This window comes from Athene noctua, chromosome 1 (genome assembly GCF_965140245.1).
Source record: "Athene noctua chromosome 1, bAthNoc1.hap1.1, whole genome shotgun sequence".
NCBI classification, from domain to species: domain Eukaryota; kingdom Metazoa; phylum Chordata; class Aves; order Strigiformes; family Strigidae; genus Athene; species Athene noctua.
In genome coordinates, this window is record NC_134037.1 from 165,646,503 (window position 1) to 165,658,574 (window position 12,072).

Consider the following 12,072-nt stretch of genomic DNA (forward strand, 5'->3'; position numbering starts at 1 on the left):
CATATATTTCATTTCTTTACTGCAAAGAAAAACTGAAGATAATAAAGAAAAGCAGGTAAAAACTCAAGCCATTTAAACTAACAGACATAAAGATGGCTACAAGTCTGTAATTCACTAGCGGGGCTCTGATGGTGTTCCAGTCCTGGAAGCTTTTAACTCAAGCACAGGGACCAAATTTTGGTGCTGTGTGCCCTCAAGAAAATCATCTTTATATGGAATATATTAGAATATTTACAAACACTAAATATGCATAAATAATGTATTTGGAACATGAAAGGAAGAGAGTAAGCTATTTGTTAAAGAAATGATAAAAAATGTTTGTTGACTGACTGGGAGGAGAGAGTTGCAATTTTGACTTAGCTGTGAATATAGATGCTTCCCTTCAGCAAAGAAGAACAAATATTTATCATACTTTTTTTTTTTTTGAGTTAGAAATTAAAATTACTTCTATCTTTATTTCTACAGCTCCTGGGTTTGTGATTCTACTCCATGACTACACAGAAATCAGTCATTTCTCTCACTATTTTATTTCCTACATATTTTCCCTTTTATCTATATGTATGATATACTAATTTCCTGACTTGCATATTAAAACTTTCTACTTTCTGTTTGGTCTTTTTTTTCCCATGTCTTTCTTTTAGCTTTCTGTAGCAAAATCCTTTATGCTTTCTTTTCAGTGTCAGGTTCTGCTTTTGAATTATTTTCCTGACACCTCTGTCTATCTTCCATTCTTCTGTCCTCACAACAACTGCTTTTCCATTTATGGGGCATATTAAACAAAAGACCATAGTTTTGTTCATTATTCTTTTTTACATATATAAGCACTACTGACTACTTGCTGTGTATATAAGTAGCCCGACCCACACTGGCAAATGTATACAAGAGAAGGGGAGGGGAGGGGAAGGGGAAGAGGGAGGGGAAGGAAAGAAATTTTGAAAAGCACACAAATATAATTATGCATTTCTCTCATCTGAATCCTCCTCCATGATGTCACATCTTGTATTCTGTATCAAAGACTGACAAATCTGAGAAAATTTTATAATGTGTTTGATCTCAGAGTACCACAAACAATCCACCTATGCTACTGCGCACTAGAGTATCACTAGAAACAGAGTTCTTTGTGAACTGGAAATTTGATTGAGCATAATAGATGGATCAGGTACCTTCAGTCAGTAAGAAGTTGGAGTGGGTTTAAATTTGTCTGAAGGTAGAAGGCTCTATATCCCTTGAGCTATTACACTGTTTAAATTTTCTCCATTTTTTAATCTCTCTCCTTTATATAATCCTAGTTTGATATTAGGAGATGACAAAGAAAGAATATTACAGCTCAAGAACATCACCAAAGGGTTATTACTACTTGACAAGATGCTACAAGGCAGAAGGGATAGTATATCTTCTACAATGTCTTTAAGAACTGTTCTGATAGAAAACCTTTTCTCTCAAGCACAAAGTATTGCTGTAAGACATTTTATTAGTGGGTGGTTTGAGTTGGAGATGGGCATGTATACCCCTTATGATCTTATTTATCCCAGAAGGGTCTATCGCCTGATGGCTGCAGCTGTAGATGAATGGATTTGATGGCCTAGACAGTCCTTTTCTGATCCTAATTTTTCTGTATATAGGAGAATATACTCAAAAGTAGTATTAGCTGAGAAAAAACACAATTATCTCTGTAAATAGTTACAGGATTTATATTATGCACATTCTTTCTCCCTTGTGATATACCCTCTCCTGTTAACCAGCCTAGGCATGGGGTGAAATGCTCACCCCAAGGATCAAAATATTACCTCTAATGTCTCACCTGGCCGATGTGCCTTTGGAACTGCCATGTTCATCACGCGCCCTCCATCCTGAGGTTTGGGGGGGGATGCAGTAAACCTGCAAATCCCCGACTCTGACGGCGTGCTTGAGGTCAGACTGTCTGTGTAGTCATTAGTCCCTGCCGTGAGCTGCTCCGATGATGTGTCTGATATGAAGCATTCTGTAATGGTGAACTTGGCATGTCTCAGCTGCTCTTCCATTTTTGCATGCTCATATGCTCTCGCTAGCTCTTCATATGTTGAGGAGGCACTTTCTGTGGAGACCATGCTGCTTCTTGCTCGATCTAAACATCAGAAATATAAGTAATGGGAGAAAGAAAACATGTGCACAATTCTTTTTGGAAGAAAAGCTATGAACAAGATAGTATTTCTTAATAAAATTCACAGCCCTTGAAATTATCAAGGTGATCTAAATGAGTCTGCTTCACTATAAATGTCTGCATCATTTTTAGTTTAGTCAGTTACTTGATAATTACAGATAATCTAAAGTGAAGTCTTACTCTGCTAGCAGCATTATGTGGGTTAGCATTAAATTCGTCGTTTAGAACAAATAACCTTTTAGTAGATGAAAAAGGCTGGGGTTTTTTTTAACAAAAAAAAAATAAATCTTGCTAAGTTAAATGCTGTAAAAATGTTAGAAAGACACAAAACAGATTTAGCAAAATGAGGAACTGCTGCTTTACATTATCTTTTTAATGCATCTCAGAAATATTTCTGTGACATGATGTCTAGGTGAGAAGATAGTTTTTCTGTGCCTGTTTCAATCTTTTGGGTTTTTTTGAGAAAACCCTGAGGACAAAGGTCAAATATAAAGGCAGCATCTCTCAGACATTGTCTCTGACTGTCTGAGACACCAGGTAAAATACTAGCTCATTTCATATGCAACAAAGGTCTCAAGAAAGCAATACTGCTTGGTAGCTACCAGCCTGCAGTCATGCAGGTGCTTTTTTCAATTCTGCTTAAGCTAATGGGGGCTTCATATTTGACACATAGGCTATTATGACCTACAAGCTGTTCTTTTCTGCTGATGAGCTTCTGAGAATATCAATATTTCTTAAACAAGCACTATTACTGAATATGTAAATGGCTACTGATACATTAAAAAGCATTCTGGAAATGAATCGTTCATTTTTGTGGGGACATCACTGGACTATTGCACTCATCACACTTTCACTTCAGTGGGCTGGAAGAACAGAGGACTTTCAAAAATTCCTTGGGCAGAGGGTATGTTTCATCACAAGATCTGTACAATTTCAGACATTGTTGGTGATGTTCAATAAACAGGCACAATGTAACAGCTAATTCATAAAAATGGGACTTCTATAGCAGCCAGAGGCAACTGTGGTGTTATTGCAAATCTTTATCTTTTTTATTGTATGCTGGGATCCTTGTATCAGTTGTCATTGTACACAAAGAACAACACTCCTGCCACTTGTAAATAGGACCATATGTTATTTAAAATGACAAGTAGTTCTATAATATGCTCTAACTTGCTTAAGATTTTGAGCTGACCAGAACTTAAACAAGACTTTTACTTTTTTTTTTTTTTTTTTTCTTTTTTTCTCCCCATGGGAAACAGCATTCTGTTTTTCCCATTTGATTTGTAAATCAGACCAAAATAATGTCTTGCCAAATTTCTGATCAACTGTAAACTGGAAGGCTGCAGCTGCTCAGTGCCATAGAGCGGTGTCTGTAAATATGATGGTCACGCAAAGGTCCCAGTTTTGTCCATGATGCTCGGGACCTGCAGCTTCCCATATTCCATACCCTGGGGAGACTATTCCAGGAAGAATCTGCTGGAACACCAACTTTAGATGAAAGTTCATCCAAACCCAGTATGAACTCCATGAAACCTAGATTCATCAGAAAATTTCTAATGACCTCCAGTTAGAACATTTAAACTTAGTTACAGCTACGAACTGCTGTGATACATTTCTAAGATTAAAAGCTACTGCTTTGTAAACCTGGAATTGTTTTGATAAGAAGTGCTAAATGCTGACAAGTATCAGCTGCCTCAACTAGATTCAGAAATCTGAACTCCATACTGGAAAAGTGATCAATTGTGCGTGTTAGTTCAACTGACTCTCAAACACATAATTTGGCTACTTTTATTATAATATTTGGAAACTTCTGAAGTACTTAGATTAAATTGACTCTATTCTTTTCCCAGAAACCAAGTGACATAATAGAGCTACATTTTGGCACAAGAAAACCTTTCTTCAGTATCATCTAAAGTTTGCTATCCCTCACATAAATCACTGTGTGTTCAAGGGTAGACACAGAGTAGGAAAGTAGCCATGTAAAAACATAGATTATAATGTCTGTTTACAAAATTGCATGTAGTTTGTCTGTTAAATCACAAAGCAAATTGAATTCTCTGCCCTCTGCCATGTGCACTGGAAAATACCCTTGGGTGACAAAATGTTGGAGCACATGCAAGTGTACATAAAATTTTGAATGTCTACAAAAAGATAACATTTGCTATTTATATCTGTATCTGTATCAATATTAGAGTTAATCCTTAAAGCCTTATAATAATTCTACCTGAAGAAATCAGGATGAAGTTTGTCAGCTGGCTAGCAGTATCTACTGTGTGTCATTACTCTGTGGAGACAACATAGGGGTCTGCAAGTTTGAGAGGATGAACTGTGGAAAGATGAGAACTCCCTTCACATCCAATAATTTATAGGTTGAAGTCAGATGCTTGTTCCTAGAGAGGATAAAACCAGTCATACTGGTTTTCATGGTGACAGGCCAGTCACACCATATTGCTTTGTAGCTCTAACACATAGCTTTTGCACTTGACAAACACTTTTCCCCTAAAATCAGGATAGAAGGTAGGCAGTTCCTTCTGAGGAGGCCAGAGTAAGTCTGGATTTGCTTCTGTCAGGCATACCTTTGAACAGTATTTTACCTTTCTTCATATTTAACCTGTATTAAGATTTGATTTGTGACTATTCTGTTTAATCATTTACTCATTTATTTGCGCTTTTTTTGGTGTCTCTTTTTCAATATACATCAGAGGAGGAAGCTTTTTTTCAGTTACAATTGCATTTATAATGTGAAGACATCAAGAAGAGATGAAGACTGCAAGCAGAATATGTATTCAGTGTCTCCCCACTTGCCATCTAGAGGAATAAAACCTATGCTGTTTCTTGGGAAGATCAGAGCTAGCTGCTGCAGTATTCAGTGATATGAATGGTTTCTGACTTGGACTCGAATTCCAGATTTTTCCCCCTCATTTTTTCCACTTAGAATAAACCCTATGAACATATTGCATGAATGTGAAAAGGAAAATGCAAACCTCAATGTAGCTCAAATCTTAAAACCATTCCACCTATGACTCAGGCATATTCTTGGTTGCTAATACTGCCCCTTCCTGGTCAATGCCATTGCATGCAGCAAATTCTACTTTTTCCTTTAGATAGAGGAAGTACAGTGATTCTGTGGCTACAGGAAAAATTACCATCATATCTTTCAAACCACTACAGTATGCGTGAGTGGCAAGAGGAACTACAAGCACAATATTTGTTATCATTAGCACTATATGCATTTGCGGCACCTCTTATAAACAGCCTACAGAAAAACACCCTAGGCAGGAAAAAATAATGACACCTGAGCACCAAATGAAGTACATCAAGGACCAAGAAAGTTATTACAGCTACTGCTGCCCCATTTTCAAAGTGCAGCCCTGCAGAGAGCCCCTGTACCTGTGTCCTGCGAGGGGCTGACGCTGTAGCTGTCACTTTCCTTGTCCACTGATCCCGCTGGCCTGGGGGTGGGCAGCCTCCAATCTGTGGTTAGGGTATGAGCTGATATGGTGGGGTGAGGTCTGTTGAGGGTCCACTGACTAGCGTAGCGGTTGCGAGCTGTGGGTCCGGTTTTGGCACTCCTCCTTGTGGTAGGATCTGTGATGGGTAACAGAGAGGGTCTTTGCCACTAAGCTCTTGAACTGATAAAGAAACAAGCCCTATCAGAAGGGGATGGCCACAGAATACATGTGGGTTAAAAAGCCCACAAAACATTCTTTACAGGAAAAAAAAAAAAAAAAAAAGAACAGTGAAAGTGCTGTTCATTATCAAACTGCTAACACTTTTTTGAAATAACCTCTTTCTAATGAAACCGTACATTTAAAAAGGGTGCAGCTGAAGAGTTAAGAGTCCCACCCATCTCCCATTGACACATTCATTATCCCTTTACTCCAACATAAGCAGTTCTCCAATACCAAAACCACTTTGAGATGTGAAAGAGCACAAGGCAAGTAGATCTAGTCTGGGATTTCACATCACATCTCAAGTGAAGTCTAAGGTAAATTATCAGTGTAGATGTGCCCTCAGAAACACCCTACACCAGATACCTGCTCTCGGTTTGTAAAAACATGTGCTCAGAAATGTGGTGATATAATTTCCTGTTATGGACATTTCACTAATACTTTTATTATATTACGATATTCATCAGTCACAGATTCCCAATTTTTTTAACAAGTAGCCAAGAGATGAAACATAACCTTCAATAGTGCCATCAGAGTTTCACTAGGAATAGGTTCATAAAGATTTTACTGTTTTTAAAAAGATAGTAAATAAATACAATTTCTTAAACTTTAAAAATCATCTCCTACTTGTTTAAGGTCAGCAGTGGTTTATTTTTGGTTATCCTAGAGATAATATGGTGACCAAGGGAGTAAAAGTGAACTATCTGCCAAAACTGACATTCTAAATTTGTTAATAAATAGTTCTCCTGTGAAAGTGAGGCTTGTACTCCCTGACAAAGCAAGTGGAATAGAAAAATCATTATGTGGCAAACAGAAAGTGACTAAATCAGCACTGAAGTATTTATCTTCGAAGCTTCTGAAAGGATATTACTAACAATAGACAGAAAGGGTATTAGAAATGAAAAATTCTAATCTATTAAAACGTTCTTTGACATTCAAATGGTGAAGCTGTCAGTCTTTTAGGTAAGAGACTTTAGCAGAAGCAGTTAAAAGAAAAAAAAACAATACCCAGATAATGACTCTGAGCACTGCTTCTCCCTCAGCGTTCCCAATAAGAATTTGTATTCTACTGCTTCAAAGAAACAAGGTATTTATTTACAAATACCAGCTATGGTCTGATCCTTCTCCTATTTCACATCTTCCCTCTGCAGCAATGGAAAGATATGAACCCAGTGCCATTGATAATTGATCCTCCTGGTAATACAACACATAGCCGCCTCCCATGGATAACATCCAAAAACGCACTTGGCACGATATGACCAGCCTGTCAGTATAAACCACGGTTTGTACCATCTGTAGAAAGCTGGCGTGCAGCTGCCGTGTAGCCAGAAGTGAGCCTCATGCCGGCTCCAAGGGAATACATGAAGGACAGAAGGAGAGTGCTTGTGGGGAAACTCTCAGCACGGTGCTGAGGCTGCTTGGTCTGGAGAAGAGAAGGATTGGGGGCATGTCATCCATGCATATAAATATCTGAAGGGAAGGTGCAATGAGGACAGAGACAGATTCTTTTCAGTGATGCCCAGTGACAGAACCAGAGGCAACAGGGACAAGGTGAAACATGGGAGCTTCCCTCTGAACGTCAGGAAACACTTTACTGTGAGGAAGTCTGAGTACTGGCACAGGTTGCCCAGAGAAGTCGTGGTGTCTCCATCCTTGGAGATACTCAGAAGTCATCTGGGTATGGCCCTGGGCAACTGGCTCTATCTGACCTTTCTTTAAGCAGAGGGGTTGGACTGGCCAGTGCCCAGAGGTCCCTTTCAACCTCAACTGTTCTCTGATCTTGTGACTCAGTACGCTTTCATCAACAATTTGAGGAGGATGGGAGAGCCAGCACACAGGAGGTCAGTGCTCATCCTGCTGAGCATGTGCTGAGCAGTGGCTCTGCACCAGCTGTGCTGTGCCTGCATAAGGGACTCTGCAGCACACACACAGCAAGCTTCAGAGCTGCCTGTGTGATGGAAAAAACTGCACATCTGTTGCTTCAGTTGTTAAGGCAGCTCTGCTGTCATATGCTGAAACGTAACTGTAGAGAGCTGAGGTGAGCAAGGTAAAGGTTCATGGAGCGTACCCCTTTAATAAATAAATATAAAAGATCTGGAAAACAACTTAAAAAGTGCTGTAAGGGAATATTTGCCAATCAGTGAGTGTGAGCGCGCTCACACAGAAGGATCCATAATCTCTGAGCCACCCAGCTGGACACTGCTCCCCTCTTCACAGAGAAAGCTGTGGGTCGAGACCAAATTTCATAGCCCAGACTCTATCAAAGCTATATTAATGTCTTAAATCCAGAGAACGCTACCTTTGACCCAGCCCTGTTCACTGCTGCAATCAGATCTTTATGGCATAATAAAAGTGATGGTGGATTTCTATTTCCAGAGCTGGGCTGGACACTGGTCATATTCTTATATATGAGTTAAATCCAAGTTTAATTTGAAGGAAGTCTCTCCCTGACCTCAGTGGAATGAAGCACATAACTGCACACAAAAAAAGGATTAGGTATGGAAGGTGCTGGTGCTATAAAACGCTGTGGTATGATATAGGCAGGCAATTTTGGGGTGGTACCTCCTTCCTTATTAGAAAAGGCAGGGTTGAAAACAATGGAGAGCCCATTGTTTACTCAGGCAATCTTGATCTGCCAACATGATAGAAATTATAGGATGATATTTTTGCTCTTAGTGAGCAGGCTAGCCAGCATGTACATGAACTAAAGGAGAGAGACAAGAACAGTACTATAAAGAAAATATCATATCTTGACTCCTCTAATTCAAATGCCTTGACTCTCCATAGATGAAAAATGGTGTACTAATCTAGTCCTCAAGAAATAACTAATCATATCTTAAAATTGTCAGAGTTAGAAAACCAGCAAGGTCAGGACTAGAAAAACTATAATTTATAAAGATGGATGGAAATGGAGATGAAATGAATATTTTTCAAATAATCTGCATTCTAGCAACCGAGCTTTCAGCATTTATGTTCACCAAACTCTCCAAGTAAACAAATTCTGAAGCAGCCAGGGGGTAGAAATAATCCAAGAGATTTTAGAAATTTCACACTGCTAGAGAACTACACTTTGGTAATATACCTAACTCATAAGTATTCCTTCGATCTAGTGATTTTCCTTTTTGATTTACATAGATATGTAGCACATTCATAAGAGAAATAAGAAGAATGGATTTCAGCAGTATATTAATTTATGATAGCATTTTAATCACTATAACTCAGCATGAATATATCTTGGAAAAGTAATTTACCGTAATAACTGAAACTGGAAATACAACTTTTTCAGAAAAGCAATAATGAGAAATGTATTTCTTGCCTGATGAAGAGATAAGGAGGGAAGATATATTTTTGAAATACAATAAAGATTGATCACCGAGAAAAAAAATATATTAGACACTAAAAGCCGTTAAGCTAATTTACCCAATAAATTCTGAAAATTAAAATCTAGCATGCATTTGGTTTAATGAAAGCCAGGTATGAATTACTTCAAATTACTCCTACATTTCAGATGCATATGCAATTTTTACCATATTGAATCACTAAATGAAATAGTGTAAGAAATGTTCTCTGCTGACCTAAATAGATTTCTCTCAACTTTCAGATTGAAGAAAAAATCTCATGAGGATGCAAGTGCTGGAGCACAGTATTCATTTTCTTATAGCTTTTACCTCTCCAGATAACATATTCTCTTATATACTTACTTGTTCCTGGCCGGGCATCAGAAACATCCACCAGTGGTCCTGTAGCTTGTGACACAGACTGGTAATGTACTGTGTGGGTGACAGTCAGTGACTTTTGCTTAGACGTCTCTCCAAAGTCAGCATCAGTGAGCAGAACCGTTGACCTGTCATCTGTATGTAAAAAACCCCATCAGACAATGAGTAATGAAATTTGGGTTTGCCTCCATAAGAGCTTTACAGCAAGTCCCCAGACTTATTTTCAGCAGGGCAACACTGCTGACAGTGGCAGCTCCCTCTTCTCTGCAGGACTGAAGATGGCTTTGAAGTGTGTACCACAGCTTGGGACCCCCTGACTTGAAACTCAAATTTCATACAAAACTGAAGAATAAGTGTAATTTTCACGTCTGTCTTTGTGATTTCACCCAAGAGGTGTGCAACTGAGACAGACTATTAAGCATCCTTCAAAAAAACTAATTTGTATGTAATTATTTTTGGCCTTAATTCCTTCTTTCCCACCTTTTGAATACTGCCTTCTTCCCCTTCATTTTCAGCAAGCTCAGCTAAGCTTTTCAACAACATATTCAATTTATTTAGTTTTATTAACATAGTTAGTAATGTCTTCAGTGGAATCACCCATGCCTGCCCAGAAGCAGGTTGTTAGGTAACGTTGCTAACTAACCCTTTACCAGTCAGCTTTTCCTCCAGAGACAGAATATTGCAGAACTGATGGCCATGACCTGAGACTGTTCTTAGGGAGCTGCTTATTTTCAAGCAGAGTGCCCTGGTGAAGACAATGGAAATAAACTAAGCATCCTTAAGTCCATTGTTTTGCTGTCTGGAAGGTAAGGGCTACGTCCTACCAGCTCTCTCTGCACCAAAGCTCACTACCATAGGTTCGAAATAAGAAGCTTTGGGGATCTTTACGTGAGTTGTGTAAGTTTCTCTCAACACAGTCAATCCAGCTGACTATGGGCTTTCCTGCAGCTGCAAAGGTGTGAGGTGAAGTCTGACCTTGGGAAGGACTGGAAAAAAGGGTGAGCACTGACCTTTACTGCTGTATGGTTCTGCTGCCTATTGTTTCCCTGTGGGGTAGGATAGATGCACCAAATTTCTACACAGACCCTGATCCTTGCAGAAAGAGGGTGCTATGCAGCAGCAATTTTTTTTTCCCAGTTATGAACTCTGTATTGTATTTCTTTTGCTCCAAAGAGGAATCTGGTCCATTTGTTCATGGAAGGTTTTACAGCAATAAAACTTCCACTGACTTTGTGCTTGCAGAACAACTATTTGCATGCTATCAGACTTGCTTTTGCATTCTTTACAGTCTTTTTATCCATTCATAACACTAATAAAAACCACAAGAAGTTCCTGCTGTGCTATGCTGTATAGCTTTGTAATGTATTTCTAAGGAGACTGGCAGCAGTGGGGCTTCCAGGCATCTACTAGTCAGCAGAGGTTGATCCGCTTCTTCTAAGCATTCTTGGGTTTTGGGTTTTTTTAACTTGACAAGACACCATTAAGGAGAACAGTTCTGCACAATAACGTAACTATCATTTTTTACCCAAAGAAGGCCATAAATAGAATGAGCATTATGAAATCAAATTACTCTGTCTCTGGCAAAAGATGAGCTCTTATTCAGGTTGGGAATAAAGCCTCCTGGCAGTAAACTATGTCAAAGTCTGCCAAAGTGATTGCTTATTCTGAGTGCTGTGTGGAGAGCTGGCTATTACCAAGGCAGTGATCACATTGCTACAGTTAAGGCACTAATGGTATTTCCACTATAACCCCCTATTGCTCAGCAACTATAATTCAAAAATAAAAACTGTCTTTAGAATGAAGCCTGGCACAAAAGACTGCATCACAGAAGCAAACTTTGGGAAGCTCAAATCAGGATTTAAAGAAGTCTGTATTTCAGGTGAAGCATAGATCTCCTTTTCAAATCTGTAGCATAAACTTTAAAATGTGCCCAGAGGACACCCCTCCATGCCAGACTGGCAGCAGGTGTTACAGGGTGCTGGGCTAAAGCAGCTTGTCCCTCCCCAGTGTGGGCATGGACAGGAGATGCAGAGATGCTGCTCGCAGCTTGCAGACCTTTCCTCTTCAGCCACACTATCTCTGAGATGCTGTTATGTTCTTGGCCATCACAGGCTGCTTCTACACAGATTTGGATAAAAAAAAGTTAGAAATCTAACAAGATGGGTCATTCTGGAGAGGCTTGCCACAGTGTGTACCCATACAGTCACAAGATCAGGTTTTTACTCTGTTGAGATTTCAGACATCTTGTGTTTAAGTTATGTGGAGAAAAAAACCCAACACCAAACAATTCTATTTTTCATGACAGTTCAGCTATGTGCCAGACACATGAGAAATCTTGTTTGCTGTTGTATGAAACAGTTTAGATTTGAATTTTGCATAGATACACAAAAGCTAAAAACTGATCAAAATGTTGAAATATCATTTGCTATGAACAGGTGGATACAATATGCAACATGTAAGTTTTAGAAGTTGGCTGCTGAAAATCTTTAAATACTGATATTGTAGTTTCAGAATTTCATTTTCCTTGTAAGTAATGCCAGTGATC

General features: G+C 38.9%; 1 protein-coding gene across 3 annotated transcripts in view; it reads right to left on the bottom strand.

Annotated features, from left to right (window-relative positions):
- Nucleotides 1-12,072, bottom strand: part of DSCAM (DS cell adhesion molecule) — a 477,293-nt gene that overhangs the window by 19,763 nt on the left and 445,458 nt on the right. For all 3 annotated transcript variants that reach the window (XM_074904021.1, XM_074904029.1, XM_074904038.1), the window contains 3 exons: nucleotides 9,513-9,662; nucleotides 5,531-5,728; nucleotides 1,802-2,104 (listed from right to left, as the gene is read on the bottom strand). In XM_074904021.1, the coding sequence (XP_074760122.1) occupies nucleotides 1,802-2,104; nucleotides 5,531-5,728; nucleotides 9,513-9,662 (651 nt within the window). The remainder of the gene's footprint in view (nucleotides 1-1,801; nucleotides 2,105-5,530; nucleotides 5,729-9,512; nucleotides 9,663-12,072) is intronic.